This window comes from Mustela erminea, chromosome 1, assembly GCF_009829155.1.
Source record: "Mustela erminea isolate mMusErm1 chromosome 1, mMusErm1.Pri, whole genome shotgun sequence".
Taxonomy (NCBI): Eukaryota; Metazoa; Chordata; class Mammalia; order Carnivora; family Mustelidae; genus Mustela; species Mustela erminea.
In genome coordinates, this window is record NC_045614.1 from 209,900,340 (window position 1) to 209,921,216 (window position 20,877).

At 47.2% G+C, this 20,877-nt stretch overlaps 1 protein-coding gene across 1 annotated transcript; it reads right to left on the reverse strand.

Moving 5' to 3' along the window:
• Window positions 1-12,675: 12,675 nt before the first annotated feature.
• On the reverse strand, window positions 12,676-15,877 carry SMIM34A (small integral membrane protein 34A). The gene is made up of 2 exons (XM_032302845.1): window positions 15,335-15,877; window positions 12,676-13,874 (listed from the first exon to the last, which is right to left on the reverse strand). Exons 1-2 carry the CDS (start codon window positions 15,339-15,341, stop codon window positions 13,462-13,464), a joined length of 420 nt encoding a protein of 139 aa, XP_032158736.1. The 5' UTR covers window positions 15,342-15,877; the 3' UTR covers window positions 12,676-13,461.
• Between the last annotated feature and the right edge of the window lie 5,000 nt (window positions 15,878-20,877).

The following is a 20,877-nucleotide window of genomic DNA, read 5'->3' on the forward strand; positions in this document are numbered from 1 at the left end:
TAGAGCCTGGCATCCCCTACTGGAGGCAGAGCGGGAAAGGAAAAGGGCTGAGAACGAACCCAACTTTGCAACTCACAAGCGATCTGTCCCTGTACATGTGTGAGTGGGTACCTGTCAGACTTCCTGCCTCCTCCCCAAGCTTGCTCTTGGGAAGATACTCCCAGTGAAATGCTTCTGGCGTGGGAGGTCACAAAGCCCCTGCTTGGCCAGTGACTGGGGGTGGTAACGATAATGTTTGTGGGCACTGAGCTCTGGAAACGGCCCTGGGCCCTCTCTGCAAAACACCATGGGGAGCCCTCCATGCAGCCCATGGTGTTGGAAGGATTCTTGCTTCATTGTCAGGACAAAGTGTTTAGGAAGAGAGGGCAAAGGGGCTCCTGCTCCTTGCCTTCCCGACCCAGAGAAGAATTCTCAGTTGCCTCTCTTCCTACAAAATGGATTCTTCAGAGAGCTAAGGAGAGTTGATGGGAAGGTCCATAGGGGCTTCTCAAATTCCTTGATTCTCTCTGGGGCTTCTTTTCCTCACATGTAAATTGAGAGAATTGGACCAGGCAAAGGCTGAGTTTCGTTTGCCCTAAAATTTGATGTTTTTCTTGTGAATATGTAAGATGTGTGTGAGTGTAGATGTAAGAGTATGTGTGTGTGTGTGTGTGTGTGTATGTGTGTGGAGATATGTGTGTGTGTGTGTGTGTGTGTGTGTGTGTGTGTCGATGGGGGGTGTGTTTACATGAGTGTGTGTGTGTGTGCATGTGTATATACATGTGTGTGAATTTTAATCACCCCGGACCCGGTGCGGGACGCCCACCTCCGGATATGCTTCCTGTTTTCTCGGCAACTGAGTGACCAGCTCCCAGGGAATGCCTTACTCAGGCCAGGCCTGGAGTGACAATGCTTCCCACTGTGCACGCCTCCCACAGCCCTCTTCCCACGTTATTCCCAGTTCTCACTGCTGGGAAGGAGCTGGAACTAGTAGTCAGGGGAACTACTGAATTCTCTTCAACTGTCCTTAGCTCACTTCCTGCCTCATTGGCTGAGACAAAATTCCCACTTCTAACTTCTCTGTGAGCCCTCACCTGGCAGATAAGAACCAGCTGCCTGAGTTTAAAGTTTCCTCCAGGGTCTGCCTGGTCTTCAATGGGTACATGGAAGAATCATCTGGGGAGCTCTATGAAATTGTTTCCATCTGGGCCCCAAGCTCAGAGGTCCTGATGGAATTGGTCTAGGATAGGTTTGGGCATCATCAAGATTTTTACAAGTGGGGGTGCCTGGGTGGCTCAGTCAGTTAAGCATGTGACTCTTGATTTTGGCTCAGGTAATGATCTCAGGGTCGTGGGATTGAACCCCATGTTGGGTTCCACACTCAGTGAGGAGTCTGCTTGAGATTCTCTCTCTACTTCTGCCTTTCCCCCTGCTCAAACTCTATCTCTCTCAAGTAAATAAATAGAAGTCTTTAAAAAAAAAAAAAAAAGATTTTTCCAAGTGTCTACATGATTCTCTCTCTCTCTCTTTTTAAAGATTTTGTTTATTTATTTGACAGAGAGGCAGCAAGAGCGGGCACAAGCAGTGGGAGTGGGAGAGGGAGAAGCAGGCTTCCTGCTGAGCAGGGAGCCTGATGCGGGACTCATTCCAAGACCCTGGGATCATGAGCTGAGCCAAAGGCAGACGCTTAATGATGGAGCCATCCAGGCGCCCTGTCTACATGATTCTTAAGTGAAGCCAAGGTGAGAACTCGTGTCTTAGAATAAGTTTTAATTAGGGCCTAGTGGGGAGCCCAGGGGGTGCAGAATGTTAGAGCTGACAGGGTTAATTTTGAAAGGAAAAGAACCATTTTTAATGACTTTAAAAAAAAAAGATTTTATTTATTTCTGTGAGAGAAGGAGAGAGCGCACAAGTGGGGGGAGGGGCAGAGAGAGAAGCAGACTACCTGTTGAGCAGGGAACCCCTTGCGGAACTTGATCCCAGGACACTGGGATCATGACCTGAGCCGAAGGCAGATGCTTAACCAACTGAGCTACCCAAGTGCCCTTTAATGACTTTTGAATATAGAAATATTTGTTTTATATAAATGCAGAAGAGAGAAAACAGGGTATGGGTTTGAGCTTCTCCTTGCTCCCTTTGGTGGCCTGAGGAACCCCATGGTGCACGGTATCCTAGTCCGTTCCAGCTGCTATAACAAGTTACCACAGATTGCGGTGGCAGGGTGTGGGAAGAGCTTAAACAACAGACCTTTATTTCTCACAGCTCGGGCTGGAAGTCTGAGATCAACTTCCCAGTAGATCCTGTGTCTGGTGAAGATCCACCCCTAGGTGCAGACCACCAGGTTCTCATCGTATCCCCACATGGGGGAGAGTAGAGATGGCAAGATCTCCCGTCTCTTCTTAGGAGGTCACTAGTCCCATCAGGCAGCCTCCATCCTTGTGACCCAATCACCCTTCCCAAAGCTCTACCTCCTAATACCATCACAGTGGAGGTTAGGATTTCAACGTGAATTTTTGGAGGGCACAAACATTCAGTCCATAGCACGTGGTTTAAGAACTCCGTATCTAGTTCAACTCTGTGGGCTCATTAGAGTTGTTCCCTGGACTTTGGCTCTTAGCCCTCCAGGCACATGGTAGGTAGGAGTATTCCCCGCCCCCCCCACCCCATGGTTAGGAGCAGCCATGGGTTCATTCTCGCCAGGGAGTGGTGGGCAGAAATGATGGGGGGTCCTTTCAGCCTGGAGCCTTCAATGGTCCAGGTGAGACCCTCCTGAGCTCTTCCCTTCAGCAACGAGAGCAGCAGAGCTCAGAGATGGACTGTTCCAGAAACCTGGGACTCAGAGTAAAGACAGTAGTAACTGGGAGTAGAGTCCCAGCTGACCTGCAGTGCATCTGAGGCAAGACAGAGAAATAAACCTCAACCAAACAAGTAGCCTCCACAACTCCTTACCTTGAATGAAAACAGAAGTGTATTTTGGACAAAGACTTGATAGAAACATCACATGGACTTCTGAATCTGATAGTCTAGCTTTGAACCTCTTCCCAGCTGTGTAATGACAGACAGGATTCTAAATCTCTCTGAGCCTCAGTTCCCACCTTCCAGAATTTAGAAGAGGACCGCCTGGGTCTATATCAGGGCTCCTAGCATTTGGTAACATTCATGCAGTCTTGGTTTTCTTCTCTTCCTCTTGCACCTGCTTGTACACCTGCTTGCATTTCCCCCGCCCCCTCCTGACAGTACCATGAGTTTAATTCAGGAGTTCACCCAACTCCCATGAAGCTCAGGTTCTTCTTGAGGACGCCACAACTCCTGTTCCAGACTCAAGCCAACCCCCATATTCCACTCCCCAGCCATCACGTGGTTCAGGCTGTGCTGTGACGGAAACAGCCTCCAGGGAATCTCACGATTCTTGCTTGGATTTCTGGGCACTCAGGCTCCAAGAGAGGGCTCATCTTGCTTCCCTGCATCTCTCTTTCCCGAGGAATAGATCTGTCCTCCATGTAAAAAACCTCCCCAACACTTGTTCAAACACATCCAATCCCAGTGAGGGATGCAGCCTGGGCTCCCGCTGGGACCCCCACTTGTTTTCTGCTAATTAAACTTCCTAATATAACAAAGCCTAGTGGGTTTGCAAGGGAGGGAGTGTGGGATGAATGTCCTCGCCTGGCTTGGTGAGGCCACAGCTTCCTCCACACCTCGGGCTAATGAAGGGGCGTGCATGCAAGTGCTTGTCTGGGCCTTGGTGACAGTTGGGGCAGAAAACCTTCGAGATAATCAGGGTTTCAAACCACGCAGGAAGGACATGACTGGAGAGCAGACAGCTCAGCATCTCCCTGGCAAATACTAATTACAATAATAATACTCTCCAAAGAACATTAGCATTTGTGCGCATGGGAGAGCAACCAGAAATCCATGTCATGGAAATGACTTTTACGTAAATAACATTTACGACTTTTATTGAAGACTTATCGACCCAATCCTGCTTGTCGGCTTCACTATATTGAATTTTCCAGTGCGTCAAATTATATGGGTTTATGCCGATGGTGGGGGACATAAATCTGCCCTGACCTGAGGTTTCTGGACAATTTCTCAGCCGTGTTGTAACGTATCGTCCCAAATCACCAACACTTTGCCTGTGCTCTTCTTACACAGAGTTCCCAGCTGGGGAGAACTTGCCTTCTGTCACACGATGCTGTGGTCACCTGACCAGGTCTGGGAGGAGGAGCCTAAGTGGGCGGCGGTCCATAGGATGCAGAACCTAAGAGAGACCATGACACCTTCTTACTCCTGCACAGCATCTGCCCCTCTGGAGAGACATTTATTACACGCCAGGCAACGTTTCTCCCGGAGCCCTTTCTTACATCATCCCCCCCTCCACCCAGCACAGATTATTTCTGACCAAGGGTACCTGCCCCTTTCCTGCTCCCAAAGATCCTGGCTCTCCTCTAGCTTTGCTTTCACTGTGTTGCCATGTGTGGTCCCTTGACCTTCTCCAGGAGACTGTGTTTTTCTGTCTTGCTGCTCCTAGCATAGTTCCTGGCCCTTTGCCAGCCCGCCATATAAGAAATGTGTATTTGGGAGGTGCCTGGGTGGCTCAGTAGGTTAAAGCCTCTGCCTTCGGCTCAGGTCATGATCTTGGGGTCCTGGGATGGAGCCCCGCATCATCAGGCTCTCTGCTCAGTGGGGAGCCTGCTTCCTCCTCTCTCTCTGCCTGCCTGTCTGCCTACTTGTGACCTCTGTCTGTCAAATAAATAAACAAAATCTAAAAAAAAAAAAAAAGAAATCTATATTTGGTCTTTGCTTCAGTTCCAAGCACAGAGCTTCTCTTCCTCCTCCTCTTCCTCCTTCTTCTTAAGATTTTATGTATGTATGTATGTATGTATGTATTTTAGAGAAACAGAAAGAGAGCATGCAAGCAAGCAGAGGGGGTTAGGGGGAGGACCAAGGGGAGCAAAAGGAAAGAATCTCAAGCAGAACTTCCTGCTGAGTGCAGAGCCTCATCCCAGGACCCTGAGATCCTGACTTGAGCCGAAACCAAGAGTCTGACGCCCCACCGTTGACCCAGCCACCCAGGTGCCCCTCTAGCACAGAGCTTCCAAAACCCTTGCAAATATCCTGAGTCAGAGAAACATCTTTTATTGTTGGTAACTAGTCTCTGTCAACTGGACCTGAGTTTATGCTACTAAGATGACCTTGGTGAGCCCAGCATTAGCAGGTTGGGAGCCCGTTGCCATAGGAACCATTAGTGTGACGAGAGGGCGGACACCGGGCCTCATGGTGGGGAGGTGGGCTGGAGATTGAGTTAAATCACCAGTGGGGACGGATTTAATTTTAATGAAGCTGGCATCGGGACCCCTAAAAACGGGATTCAGAAAGCTTTTGAATTGGTGAACACAGATAAATGTGGGGGCTGGGGGGTTGCCTCTCAGAGAGCCTGGATGCTCCACACCCCTTTCTGCACGCTTCTCCCCATAAACTCTCCCATCCCGCTATTCCTGGGTGTGTCTAAACTTGACAGGCTAGTAATGAAGAATTTTCCCGAGTTCTGTTCAAGCTGAGTGCTGCTGTTCAAGCACATTACTGAGCCTGAGAAAGTCTTGTGAGAACCCCGGATGTGGAGCCCGCTGATCGCCCTGGTGACACCTGGGAACGACTAGTATCTGGAGTAGTGGCGGTCCTCGGGGGCAAAGCTCTCAGCCCGTGGGGTCTGCCGGAACCCTGCGCAGTGAGTGTCACACGGGGGTGCTTTAGAAAGATGAGGTTGAGAGCAGAGGAGCGAGGGGGGGAAAGAAAAAATGGGTTATAAGTTGTTCCTTGGGAAGCATCCTCAATGCAATTAAATATGGGATTTGGTCCCTTCCTGACCTCTGAGTGCTTGCCATCCCCTATCTTACAGTTCATTCGATGCTGTCGAAGGGCACCTTTTGCTTCAATGGAAGAAGTGGTCCATTGTCTGGGTAACACTGGAGATTATATTAAAGGCTTCCTGTAACCTCAGGGCCCAGAAGCCTGTTGGCCTTCATTTCATTCACCACTGGTCAAGCTTGCTTGGCCGTGAACTTTCATTCTTCAGCTCAGACCTTGTACCTTGCTGGGGGCAGTCAGGAGACAGAAGTCGCATGATCAGCTGTGGGTGTTTAACGCACAGAATTATAAAACTGAAACAGGGAAGAAGCTCTATGGATGGAAAGAGAACTCGAAAGGTGAGCCAAGGCTGAAGAAGAAGAGTGCCCAGGGAAGGATAGACTTGGAGGAGAGGGGGTCCCCTTCCCCAGGCTGGGGTTCAGACCTCGTTGGAGGATTGTGGCCTCTGGGTAAGGAGAAGTCTGCAGGGCCCGGGGTTGGAGCTGTGGTCTCTGAGTAGCAGGATGTGATTCCGCAGGAGCAAGAGAGCCGAGTCTGGTGGGCAGGTGCAGGGGAGCTGGGCACCACCATCAGTGGTGTTTCCTGTGGCCCTTCCGATGGGGATGCCACACACCCCACCGCCCAGGCCAGGTTCCCCCTGCCATTGAGTGGGCTCCTGTGAACCTTGGACTCCATCTGGCACAAAGGACTCACCCACATACTGTGTTAAGAGACTTGACCAAACTGGCTTCTCCCCAACCCCCGCACTAGGCTCTCTCTATAAAGGTGACCCCAGCCCCGTGCTGAGTCTTTGATCAAGAAAACACAGTGCTGCCCAAGCACAACATGTACGTGGTCCCATAAGGTGCATCCTGTGTACGATCCACTTGCCGGACTGTTTTCAGCAATCCTCCACCTACCCCCTTCTGGAGCCTTCCATGTCCCCCTGGCTCCAGTCCCTTCTTACTCCTTTTTTGTTTTCAGCTTTGTCTCAGTTGGAGTGGAGCTCAGTCTGTCCGGCAGTCTCCTCCTTCTTCTGTGGTCATCCTAACGTAATCTGTCTTACTGCCTTTAGTAAGGGTCTGCTGCTGTTTTTTCTTTAACACTGTGCCTTAGTCAGCTCAGATGACCATAACAAAATACCACAGACCGGGAGCTTAGACAGCAGACTTTTACTTCCCACAGTTCTGGAGTCTAGGAGTCCAAGATCAAGGTGTCGGCAGATTCGGTGTCTGGTGAGGAAATTGCCACCTTATTGCTTCACACAATGGAAAGAGAGCCCTGGTGTTTTTCTTTAGATAAGGACCCTAAACCCATTATGGGGGCTCTACCCTCTTAACCTCGTCTAACCCCAACACCCCCCACAGATCTCACCTCTAAATACCACTATAATGGACGGGGGAGCACCTGGGTGGCGCAGTCAGTTAAGGGTCCAACTCTTAGTTTCAGCTTAGGTTGTGATCTCAAGGTTGTGTGATGGAGACCCACATCAGGCTCTGTGCGCGGCGTGGAGTCAGCTTAGATTCTCTCCCCCTCTCTCTGTACCCCTCCTTGCACATGCACACACTCTCTCTCTCAAAGAAATAAATACATCTTTAAATACCGTTACAATGGGGATTAGGATGTCAACATACACATTTGGAGGGGACACACAGCCCAGGGGACACCATCAACATCCTGACTCCCTTACGTGCCATTCTCCACTGGCCTCTGTCCTGGACAGCTGTTACCACTGCCTTCCATCATGGGTGACTAGATGCCTTCCTGCCAGTGAGGGGGCCTCCTACATCCCAGTGCTCTCTGTGCACCTGGCCACCGGCATTGGCTCCCCTGTCCCCTGAGAAATTGTTTCCTGCTGCCCAGAGACTACGGCCCAGCTTAGGTCCAGGCAACCCCACAAACTTTTCCACACTCCAGTGGCTGCAACTAGAGCTTTACCAATGGGGTCTAAACCCCAGCCTTGGGGAGGAGACTCCCTTCCAAGTTTGTCCTTCTCTGGGCACTCTCCCTCAGCCCTCCCATATGCTTTAGAGTTCTTTTTATATTTTTATAGTTTCTTATCATTGTTGAATAGTCTGTTTAATGAAACTTCCTCTGTTCACATGACCGTATGGTTTGTCTCCAGCTTTATTTGTGGGTATTACCATGGAGGCGGCACAGCACGTGGGGATACAGAGGATGGGTAACAGACAGAAGGAGCAATCAAGGTACAATGACGCTTAGTACCTGGTCCATACTGAGTCCTTTTATTTTAACTTTTATTATTTTCACAGGAGTATTGTTATTTTTTTAAAGCACTTCTGTAGGAGGCTGGGCAAGGGGAGAAGGCTTTCTGGAAGCAATGATATCTGAGCTGATTTGAAGACAGACGAATGAATGGGGCATCTGGGCAACAGGGCAGCTACTATGGCCAAGGCTGGAAGCTTACCCGGCTCCTAAGGCCACTACAAGGACCCAAGTGAGACACACAGATAAATGTACTTCGTAAATGCACAGAGAGATTGTGAACAATAGTGATCCAATTACTTTTGCTTGCTGGAACTACCTTCTTCCTTAAGAACAACGAATTTCCTTGTTTAAATTCAATGTTCATTAGATTTTGTCTGGGGACTGGACATTTCCACCAGAAGAAGTGCCCAGTGAAAATTGTTAGGACCTATTGTTCCCAAGGAAATAGCTCTCATTGTAAGTAATGAAACTGACACACTAGTGCATCCTTCTTCATTCAGCAAATATTGATTCTGTGTTTTGCAAGGAATTGGTAATGTCAAAATTATTCTCTCTCTTAATCTTGAGAGCTTGACATCTTGAGGTTTGAGGAGGCGAGTGGGCAGCTACTCCTATACCCTTGACCGAAGAATGGTCCTCCTCCATCGGGGAAGGTTGTCCTCTTTGACCCAGTGTGCAGCTTCGGGAGGGGGGCACGTGGAGTGGGGAGGGAGGAAGGGGACACCCACCTAGCCAGCCAGATCAGCCAAATCAACCCTGGTGATCAGTGAGGTGACAGATGTCACAGTCAGGTCTCCCTCACACGCTCTTGTCCTTATTCTTAAGTTATGATTGTCCTTCTCTGGTGATGGGCAAGTCACTGGAAAGACATTTCTCAATGTGTTCTGCCATACTGCTAGGTCCCTAAACTACTCACCCCTCTGTATCTTTTCTCCTTCCCTTGAGAAGGGAATTCTTCTCTTGCTCTCCTATAGAACGGTTCCCCCACGTTCATGAGCCCTTGGGGTCTCACTTCCTGTACCAAACATTTGGCAAACAAGTGCAGTTCCCAGCCTTGGAGAGATTCTGTTAAATAAAATTTTTACTTTGGCTCATCCAAGTGTTTACGAAGTGTTAGAGCAGCCATGGAGGAGACACCAGTTCTGCCTCAGGGGTCAAGATGTTTTCAAGGAAGGTAACACCTGGGCAACAGTCTTTTTATTGGTATTTTTCTCCACAGACTTTTCCTTAGGAGGGAGCACATGACTCGGCCTCAGCCAGAGTTCTCTATTCCTTGGGCCCACCCTCAGTGATTGGTCTAAGGGGTAGACACCTACTGTACCTGATCCAAAGCAATATTCTCTCTGACATTTGACACTTGAGCAGAGGCACAGAGAGGCAGAATGGAAAGTGAGCCATCTTCTGGGAGGACCATAGAGACATGGTTAGAAACACAGTTCTCCAGCAGGGGCCTCTGAGGGAAGGCTCTGAGCAGACTAACATCTCTCCTTCCCAAGGCCTGGTTATGCTGCTGTCCTTTTGATTCTGGGAGCTACCCCAGCTGCCTTCTCACAAATCCTCTTTTTGTGGGGAGAGGTCACAAGTTGGCTGCAGTCGGTTTCTATTGTTGCCAAGAGAAGAACTTTAACTTTAATTGAAGAGTGAGTTGACATTCTTCTGCTCTAGTGGAAATCTAGACAATCAGAATCCGTTAAAAGAATCAGAGCCACCAGCCACTAGCTGGTAAATACTGACAAATATTTAGTCTTTAATTTTTTAATTAATTTTTAAAAATGTGATGGGGTGCCTGGCTGGCATAGTTAATCACCTGCCTCTTGGTTTCACCTCAGGTCATGACCTCAGGGTCCTAGGATTGAGCCCTCTCTCTGGCTCCGTACTCAGTGTGAAGTCTGCTTGGAATTCTCTCTCCCCTCTCCCTTGGTCCCTCCTCCTCCCCACCACTGTCTGTATCTTTCTCTCTAAAATGAACCTTAAAAAAATAAACAAAATAAAATAAAATGTTGTGATAATTACATCGCACATGAAAATGCAGCTGAGCTGATTAGAATTCTATTTAGAATAGAACTGTTCCAAACACACAGGAAAACTCTGGTAATCTGGGTTTGATTTGGTAGAAATCATGGCACCATCAGCCACAAATCCCCAGAGGAACCATTCCTGGAAACTGTTAACCAGATCCATTCTGCATTGATTTTAAATAATTTCCATTTCAGAGGAAGGTCTTTATCTGACCTGATCCCCTAATCTTGGGGGTAACTTACAATAGGGACAAAGAAAGAAAAGGTGTCTGGAATGTTGGGAATCAGCTTTCTCTACTCCTGTCTCCACAAGGGTTGATGGAATGTGCAAATCTCTTCCCCACTTGCTGAACTGAACACCCACACACGGTGGTCCTAGTACCTTTCTTACTAGTCCAACTACGTGGGGTTTGCCAAGATAGTTGTGGACTTCTCTCAGCCTGAGCATTTTAGATTTAAGACATTTTGCATAAAATATTCATAATACTTGTGTCCCACCAGTCTTGCTTAAAATGGGGACTTCATGGATGTTGTCCCCATCCAGGAACACATCTTCCATGCAAACTGTAAGTCCAGCTCCCCAGAAAACAGGTTAATTTGGATCAAGAAACAGTTAGGTATCCTGGGAAAATGTCCTTGGATCTCATGTAACTAATGATATCTGAGTGGTAATGGGAAGATGGTGGCTTTGCCCCTTAGGGAACACTACAGGAACCTGTTCCTGATCACATGTCTAACCTGACAAGTCCTCCTTGGGGACTTGAGTCAAGAGTTGGGGATTAAATGGAATAGAATTACATTGAATGCTCCTTGAGAGGTCAAGTGATGTGAAGTCTTAAAAGTGATCATTGAGCTGACATAAGAAGCATACCAAATCTTCTTTTGCCTAAAACACAAAAATCCTAGAAACACAAAAAACTTGGTGAAAGAAGGGGTTCCAACTTACCACATCGTATTGCCCCTCTTTTCAAATGCTATTCCAAGACCCACTTCCCTCAGGAAATTATTTATCCAGTAGTATCATATAGGATATTTTTGGTTGAGAGGGGTCAGAAAGCTTAATAAAGGAAATTTATTGGCTCACAAACTGAAACAGTCCTGTGGCAAATTAAGGCTTCGGGACAGTTTGATTGGGACTCTAGTCTCTATGATTTTCTCAGTTCCTTGCCTATGTTAGCTTTTGCCCCCAAGTTGGCTTTTCTAACGTTGGCAAAAAGGCTCCAGCAGTTACAGGCTCAGATCTGCATTTAACACTATCCTAAGCAAGACAGAACTTTAATGTTCCAGGATCTCCCTTTAAAATCTTTCCAGTCATTCTGAGTGGGTGGACCAGCTCCCTTAAGTCATGAGTCCATCTTGGACCCAATCAGTGAAGCCAGGAAATGGAATGTACTGATTGGACTAACCTATGTCTCTTATTTCAGCCCTTGAGCTCGGAGTAGTTTCAGCTTCCTCACAGCCATATGGATCTCCAAATGCAAATCAAGGGTGGTTGGGTTAAGGAAGGGGGAAATGCCTGCTGGAGAAACAACCAACAGGAGAGGATGGAATCTCCAGATTTACTGAAGTTCTGACTTTACACTCCTATTGTAATACATTCCATGTTCCTATTTGCTGTGGATTACATTTTTGTCTTTATTTCTTTCTTCTGTTTCATCCTGCCCTATAAACATCTCAAACATATGGATGATGCCCAGCCCTAACTATATAAACAAGCCAACACTTTTGTTGGATAACCTAAAAAAGTAAAAAAGAAAAATACTTGGAAGTCAACCCTATCCTCTGAAAACATAAGCTTGGGGTTTAAGTCTGACTTTTATGATATTGTGGCGCTGGTTGCAGACCACTATTTTCAGACAGGAAAAAAATAATTATTTTAGTTGTAGTCCAGGGAATGTCTCCAAAAACGGAGCTGGATAAACTTCATAGATGTTGGTATAACATATAATTTATCAGTTTGCCTGCTGAAAGCCATTTGCAGAAGTTTGGCTAATCACACTCTCTCTAAATTAATTACTCATTTAGGCAAGGTCTTATCTCTTTTTAGTCTGAGACAAGTATATAAGTAACAGATATTTATAACACATTTGAGTTGAATCATATGATGTCTAATATAACAAAACCTAAAAGTAACTCTTTGTTTTGTCTACATGTAAAACTTCAATCTCCTGGATTTGATTCAGAGCTCAGGTCATCAACTGTTTTGCAGATTGGTTTTCTTACAGAACAAGGTACTGTAGCCATTGCTTGCAGACTAATTGCCAGTGGAATAGTCATGTCCTTTTCCACAATAGTATAACCACCAGCCCCCACTATCAAATCACAACCCAACACTACCACCATCAAAATCAACCATCAACCACCACCACCATCATCCACATTGACCACCACTACACTACCACTACCACCACCATCAACATGAACCACCACCAGCATGACCATCATCAACATCAACCATTGACTGCCACCATCAGCACTACCACCAACACCACCATGAACATTAACCACTACCATCAATACCACTAGAATCAGCCATCGCTATGATTACCACTAACACTGATACCACCATCAGCATCAACTACCATCACCACTATGAACACAGGACTTATATTTTACATATTTATTTTTACTTTGAAAAATATATTCATGTGCATGATTTCATTAGCTCTTATCTATTTTACAAGATTGGCAGAACAGACATTATTATTCTCATTTTATCTGTGTGCAGACTAAGGTCCAGAGAAATGAGATGGTGTGTTCAAGGACATCAAAGTGTCCTTAACTAGAGTTTGATTCTTCTGACTCCAGAACCAATGCTCTTTTTCAATAGATGCCATGACCTCAATGAAAATGAAGAACTTCTAACTTCTGTTATTAACAACCTTGGTTCTATAGTCAAGTGAGAACGTCTAGAATGAATGGCTCTTTGAAACCATACAGCCCACTGCTGTGTGTTCCAGGTGAGAGCCACAAGTCATTCAAAGTTCATGTGACCCCCTGGAAGTTGAAAACTTGAATCCAGGGTGCTCGATTCCAAATTCAGCCTTCTTTCCATGACAAGAGGCTACATTCACATATACCCTCAGGAATCTCCTAGATTCTCTGAGAACACTGAATGCTCCAAGTCCTTCCCCAGAATGCAAGCTTTCCCGGTGAAGGGTATGACCAGAAGCTGCCGCCCCTGCTGTCCTGTCTCAAAGTGCCACAAAGCCTGAGAAGGAAATGGGACACTGGCTCCGATCACACTCCCACTGGTCTAAGTGCCCCAGGGATGCTCTTCCAGCCCCATTCAAGTACCTTACTCCTCTCTCAACGTGACAGGTAAACTCAAAGCTGTCTCCCCTGGTAGGAAGGTTGGGCCTCTTCTGTGGAGTCTGGCGTGCCTTGACTTTCAAGGGATCCCCTGGATTTCAGTTTGGCACTCACTGTTTTTATATTTTGGCCCCAGGCTGGCCTGGCCGGGCTGCAGGACAGCTCTGTTGCTGATGGTCAGTGCAGAGCATTCGGCCACCTTGCTCTGGAGACCTTTCTTTTTGAGTTCGGAGGTCAGATTGGAGTAGTAAATATCTTCCAAAGATTTGTCATTCTTTCTGAGGATGTTGCTGGCCAACCGGAAGAGGAAGATCACTCCGTAGATGCCAATGATGGTGAGAATGTACCAGGCAGCGCTGGTCCCATCTGGAAGTTTCAGGGCCCTGGTGGAGTTGGTGCTGCTCCTCCCCTCCATGTGGTCCCTCAGCAGGGAGCTGAGACCAGTGCTGGCCTGGGTCTGGTTGGGGATTCCCTGAGGTGTCCACTTGGTCACTGAGAAACAGAGAGATCCAGATGAGACCCAGAATCCTGGGCTCAGGGCTGCCTGGCCAAGCCAATGATCAGTGGGAAACATGGGGGAGAGGGGGTACTGCTTCAAGGGGCTCTCTCTGTTGAATGGGCAGGAGTCTAACAACACATATATAGAGAGAGGTTTTGGGGGAGGACGGATACTAAATATGAATATATGAAAAAGTGAGCTAACCATGGTATAGTGTGCAATCATGTGCATAAAAGAAGGGAGGATAGGGTATTTGCTCGAAGCCCATATATGCATAAAATATCTCTGCGAGAATACACAAGAAGTCGTACCTATAGTTGCTCTTGGGGAAGAGAATTGAAGGATGAGACGTACTTTTCACTGGCGTCCTTGTGTACATTTCGTACCATGTATGTTTATCTTCAAAAAGGAGCTGATTTAAAAAGGAAACGATACAAGTGGACACTTTCTCGGTCTCCTTGGAGAAGTGCCCCTGGGTAGTGACACTGTGTGCCCTTCCGAGACCAGAAGATTAAAATCTTAATTGCTGTTTAATTCAAAACTGTTTTCTCTCCTCGAAGAGCCAGTGCACATGAAATGAAAGCCACAGAAATAGTACATAAAACTGTGAGACATTTTCTGATTGAACTTCACTGGCTCAAATCCCTGTTTCTCGCCCTCTGCAAACACAGAGGCATTCAGATGTGTCATGGGATATAGCCCAGAGCCTGCTGCGTGGGCCACAGCTTCTCCACAAATGCTATCTATCTGGCATTTGTTTGTTGCTAATTCATTTTACTAATGCAAGATGCAGAGAGGTTGGTATTTTTTTTTTATTACAATTAATTGCTGGAATGAGCGAATGATCTTATTACTTTGAGATGAAGGGAGAAACAGTTTAAAAATAACTCTATAAACCATATGTGACAAAGCCTACATGAGCAGATTTAATTGTATAAAATTGGTCACCCAGAACAAACAATACAATAACGAGGAGTTTTATACCACTGTTGGTGGAGGGGCTTGACAACTTGAAGTATGGACAAGTGAAAATTCCCATCATTATTAACAACAACAACTACAAAAAAGTCAACCCAACAAGGACATCATAAATCTCAATTAGAGCAAGAGAACACATGTTTATAAACCCAGACCTTTTCGAGAGTTGTTATAGAACGATGTGATGTGTTCGAATACATAGAGAATACACCCACGCAAGAACTACAGGACATGACATTATTTTAAAACCTGTCCATTTCCACTTGAAAGAATCTCACTATATTAATTATTGCAGTCCATTACTCTTTTCTTTTAAAAAAAAATAAGAATAAGTTGGTTGTATCTTAATGGATAGACATACCCTGTAGAAAGACAAACATTTTCCTCCGTGCATTTTGCACTTAATAATTTACTGATGGAAAATACAGCAGACCTTCTAGAACAGCCCATCCCTGTATCCACGCCGATTACTCACGTTCCATGAGGCGGTCTTTTCCTTGACTCTTGGGGAGGCAAATTTAAGCAGCTGCGGTGGACAGAGAGGATAAAACGAGAAGTCTTCCCTGCAGGTGGTCACAGTTCTAATGAAGCCCGGCTGCCCAGAGGTTCCTGAGCAGGGAGTAACATGATACCCAGAGCGTTTTAAGGCAGTACCAAAGAGAAACTTCGCAGAGAAGACTCCGACTATCTTTCTCTAGTTCATCAGGGGATCACAATTGATCTATCTGCTTTTGGCTCAGAATACAAAACACTTCCTGGCTTACACGTGTTGAGAGGGTCTAAAGCAAAAGAATTTTTACAAACATGCTGGTACCAAGGAGTTTCCAGCTCTCCCGGGTCCCATCCAGGCCTGCAGGGCTGGGAGGCTTGCTGGAGGCTGGCTCATCTGCTCATAGCCTGGATGGTTCCTGGTTCCTGAACTCCGCTCTTCTGCCCCTGTCCTGGGAGTGCCAGATGGTCAGGTGTGGTAGAGACCTGTTGTCATAGGGTCAGGAAACGCCAGGGTCAGGAGTCACCAGCTTCCTCTTGGACTGTCTCCCGGATGAAGAAATCCAGCCAGGAAGGCACAGGCATGGGGTTGGCGGTGGGACACACCCCTTCAGGGATCAGTGGGCCGATAGGCCTGGCTGTGCCGAGTGGCACTTCCCTTCCCCACACTCCTGAGTCACAGCCCACACTGGAATCTAAGTACCTTTAACCAGAAAGTGCTAGTATAATAAGAGGCTGAGAGAAAAGAAAAGCAGGGATCTTCGGCAGGTTGTGAGCAGCCAATGTTCCCAGCCCCACTCCTGAATCCTCACCAAGACTAGCCCCTGACAAACTTGTAAGGGTTGTTGGCTTTTAAGATGTAATTTGGTGGGAGCCTGGGTGGCGCAGTCGGTTGAACATCCAACTCTTGATTTCATCTTGGCTCATGATCTTGGGGTTGTGAGATCGAGCCCCGCATTGGGCCACGTGCTCAGTGTGGAGTCTGCTTGTCCCTGTCTCTCTCTGCTACTCCCCCAACCTCGCATGCGCACTTTCTGTCTCAAATAAATAAATAAAATCTTTAAGCCTGGGTGGCTCAGTCAGCTAAGCCTCTGCCTTCAGCTCAGGTCATGATCCCAGGGTCCTGGGGTTGAGCCCCACATTGAGCTCCCTGCTCAGTGGGGACCCTGCTTCCCCCTCTCCCTCTGCCCCTGCGGCTCCCCTTGCTTGTGTGTGCTCTCTCTCTGTCAAATACATAAATAAAATCTTTAAGAAACAAATAAAAATTAAAAATTAACAAAATAAAAAAGTAAGATGTAATTTAATAAAATTGTCATCAACACGGGACTAGACAAGTAAATTATCAAATAGGCCGTATGATCCTGCTGTTCCACTCTTGGGCACAAATCTAGGAGAAATGGCACATACACCCAGACAAAAAGTTGCATAAGGATATTCATGGTACTATTAGTCATGGCTACAACAAGAAAACAGTCCAAATGTCTTGATGTCTTGATAAAGGGGTGAATAAAATGCCGTCGATCCCTAGAATGGAGTATTACTTGACAGTGAAAAGGAATGGAGTGCTGACACATGCTACAACACGGATGGAGCTTGAAAACGTTAAGCCAGGCGCACCTGGGAGGCTCACTTGGTTAAGCGTCTGCTGTCGGCTCAGGTCATGATCCGGAGTCCTGGGATCGAGTCCCGCATCGGGCGCTCTGCTCCTTCTCTCCTTTCATGCTCTCTGTCTCTCAAATAAATAAATAAAATCTTAAGAAGAAAAGGAAAGAAAATGTTAAGCCAAGTGAAGGAAGCCAGTCACAAAGAACAGTCTAGTGCGTGATTGCTTGTGTAGGAAACGTCCAGAACAGACAAATCTAGAAGGACAGGAAGTAGATTCGTGGTTTCCTCCAGTTGGGGTAGTGCTTGAGACCTGATAACTAAGGGTACAAGGTTTCCTTCAGGGACGAAATAGGGTTCAACAATTTGTTGTGATGCTGGTTCCACAGCATTTCTTTAGTGAATACACTAAAAGCCATTGAATTGTGCACTTTAGGTGGGTGAACTTTATGGGCTATGGATTCCATTTCAATAACGTCACACAGGCGTACGAAGGAATACTATGGAGCCCAGACCAAGAAATGCAGAGGCTATTGGTGTGCTGGTGCGTGGGTCAATGAAAACTGTAAAGAAGACAGCAAGTTACCCTCCATGTAAGGGGGAGGGGGAGGGGTGCCTAGGGGCTCAGTGGGTTGCGCATCCAACTCTTGATTCCAGCTCAGGTCCTGATCTCAGGGTGATGGGATCCAGTCCCACTTTGGGCTCTGCGCTTAGCGTGGAGTTTGCTTGAGACTATCTCTACCTCTCCTGCTGCTTCTCCCCCATCTTAACCCCCCCACCCAGCTCACTGTCTCTAAAATAAATAAATACAATCTTTTTTTTAAAAAAAAAAGAGTAGGGGGAAGTCACACAGACCTAGTTTGCGTGTATAGGCATTGGAAAGCTGCTTTAAGGATGCCGGAGAAAATCAGAGCAGAAGTTCCTCGGAGAAGAAGAGAATTCGGTAGATGGAGGGCAGGAGTCGGGGGAGAATTCTCCCTGTATAATCTTTATGAATCTGAAGAAGTTTAACCATGTCTGTGCGCTCCCTGTTGCATAGCGAAAACATCCATGGACTAAACGCAACTCTTCATTCAACTTGTATTTCGACTCCTGCCATCTCTCTCTTTTGGGGGGGTGGGGGTGGCTGGACCCACACTTGGGGCTCTGTCACACAAACAGGGATTTGTCACCTTGACCTGCAGAGGTGAGAAGGGGCAGAAAGGAGGACCCCGGGTGACCGAGAGCAAAGGGTAGAACAGGGTCAGGAGTCAGGGCTCTGTCCCAGCTGTGCCCTCCCCTGTGATGCTGGGCAAGACCCTCCCTAGCCTGGAGCCGGTTTCCTGGCCTGTGCGGGGAGGAGCAGCGGGACCTGCTCCCCTCTGGTCCCAGGAAGGCAGGAAGGAAGCCTGGGGAGGCGTGGGGAAGAGCCGCTCCCACCCTGTGGAGGTGTCTGAAGGGGAAGGCTGTGTGTCAGGTTGAGGTCAGAAGGTTTCAGCATGCGGCCCAGCAGGACAATGGCATGGGGTGTGGGGAGCAAGAAGCTCCAGAAAAATGGGGGCGACAAAGAAAGGCAGCCTCCGGTCTCCACCGTACAAGACGCGCATAGCTCTGCGCAAGGTGCTCTCAGCCCCGTTTTGGCTTCTCTAACCCTGGGAAGCAGCAGTGTTATTCCCCCTTAAAGGGGGGGAGGGACATTCTGTCACGCTCAGAGAAGTGACTTGCCCTGGTGTCGCACAGATCCCAGATTCCAGCGAGCAGACCGCTGAAACCAAAGGCTTTCTCCTCCCAAATCCTGAATGTCACCTGCAGGCTGGACCCAGGGTCCCACGGATTTTCCCAGCTTGAACAGCAGGCTGTCCTTGCTGGGGCGTATCCATGACCTTGAAACCCGTCCTGTTGGCCAAAATGAAACCGTGATGTTAAAAGTCGGGAGAGCGGGTATCCTTCAGCTGAAGACAAGTAACTAAAGGAAGCGGAAGGAAGACTCCATGGGCTTGGTCGTAGAATTGTCCACTGGCGCCCGGTTCACTTTTCGGGATGCATGTCTCACTTCGATGTAGACCGTACCCTGTTTCTTTCACATGGGAAGCCCTGATAGACCGTGGGAAAATAAAGTTTAAGGTTTATGTAGAAAACACAAATGTTATTTTTAAAAAAAGAATTCTATAGTCTCTCATGGCTGTCACCACATGGTACCATCTGATGAAAAATGCCCTTCCTGGGGCTGGGGAGGGGGTGGTCGAGGTCACGGTCCGAGGGACGGGGCGGCTGCCTGCCTTATGATGCCTTGTGGATGACGCCCGCTATTGTCATTCCCGAATGCTTACATAACAGTGAAATGGAACAGCCTGTACCACCACAACGGCCAAGAATTTTCTTCCTATTTGTGTATGTCTTTTCAGACCTTCTGGTTCAGTCTAGACAAAGTGCAATCAAGCAAAGCCATTCACCTGGTAAATATTTCTCTGAGCTTCAGTTCTGGGAGAAAGGGACCCCCATACCCTTTGGCCTCTATGACATTAGAGAAGAAACCCTTCCAGAGAACCACGGCTTGTCTCTCTCTCTCTCTCTCCCTCCCATCCGCCTTCCTTCCCTTGTCTTTCTTTCCTTCCTTTTTTTTTTCCTCTCTTCTTTTTGTTTCTCTACTAAAGAACCAGTCAGCTTAGAAGATGTGAGGATTAAATTTGACTAGCCGGGAAAAGAAGCAAAGTGTCTTCGCCTTTCAGGATGTCAGAATTGGCACTTTTAAGAAAAGGTCAATAAACACATGCTCATAACCACCCTTGACATTCTTTCTAAGGAATTTTTCTAGGGAAGGCAGAACTCACCAACCAATTCTGACTCCTTGCAGCGCAGAAGGACATTAAAAATGACAGTTTGGGAGTCCTGTGGATGGCAACCGAACTTCTCCCTTGTCTTGCCTCAGACAATGCACACTTGCAGGCTCTCCCGACCAGGAGTGTAGATTCCTTTGTGGGATGTACAAACTTCCAGAGGCCATTTAAAAGATGTTTTGCGTATTTTAAAAATCTTTAATTTATACGTCATTCTTGCCTTTCCTTTTTAAAAAAAAAATTTTTTTTTAAATATTTATTTATTTGAGGGGTGCCTAGCTAGGCGACTCAGTAGGTTAAGCGTCTGCCTTCTGCGCAGGTCATGATCCTGGAGTCCTGGGATTGAGTCCTGCATCGGGCTCCCTGCCCACTTCTCCCTCTCCCTCTGCCTGCCACTCCCCCTGCTTGTGCTTGCTCTCTCTCTCTCTCTCTGTCAAATAAATAAATAAAATCTTTAAAAATAAATAAACGTTTATTTATTTATTTGAGAGAGAGTGCACTCACAGTGGGGAGGAGCAGAGAGAGTCTCAAGCAGACTCAGAACCGAGCATGGAGTTCTAGGTGGGGCTTGATCCCAGGACCGGGAGATCCTCACCTGAGACAAAACCAAGAGTCAGTTGCTTAACTGAGTGCCCCGCCCTCGTGCCCCTTTCCTTTCCTTTTTAATGTCATTGTCTCCATCATTTAGGGACATTTAATGTCATATCCTGTCTCCAGGGAGGTGCAGAGGGACACTCCCAGCCTTTGGAATTGGCAGTTCCAGGTTCTATCTGGGGCTTTCTTACTTTCTAACTATAGGATTGTGGTCAAGTCACTTCCCCACCCCAAACCTCAGCTTTAAAACCAAGGGTAATAGGGGCACCTGGATGGCTCAGTGGGTTAAACCTCTGCCTTCGGCTCAGGTCATGATCTCAGGGTCCTGGGATCAAGCCCCGCATGGGGCTCTCTGCTCAGTGGGGAGCCTGATTCCTCCTCCTCTCTCTCTCTCTGCCTGCCTATCCACCTACTTGAGATTGAAATAAATAATATCTTAAAAAAAAAAAAAACCAAGGGTAATAAATTGTGATAACACGAACCACCCAACAAATCCAAGATGCAAATACAATCACAC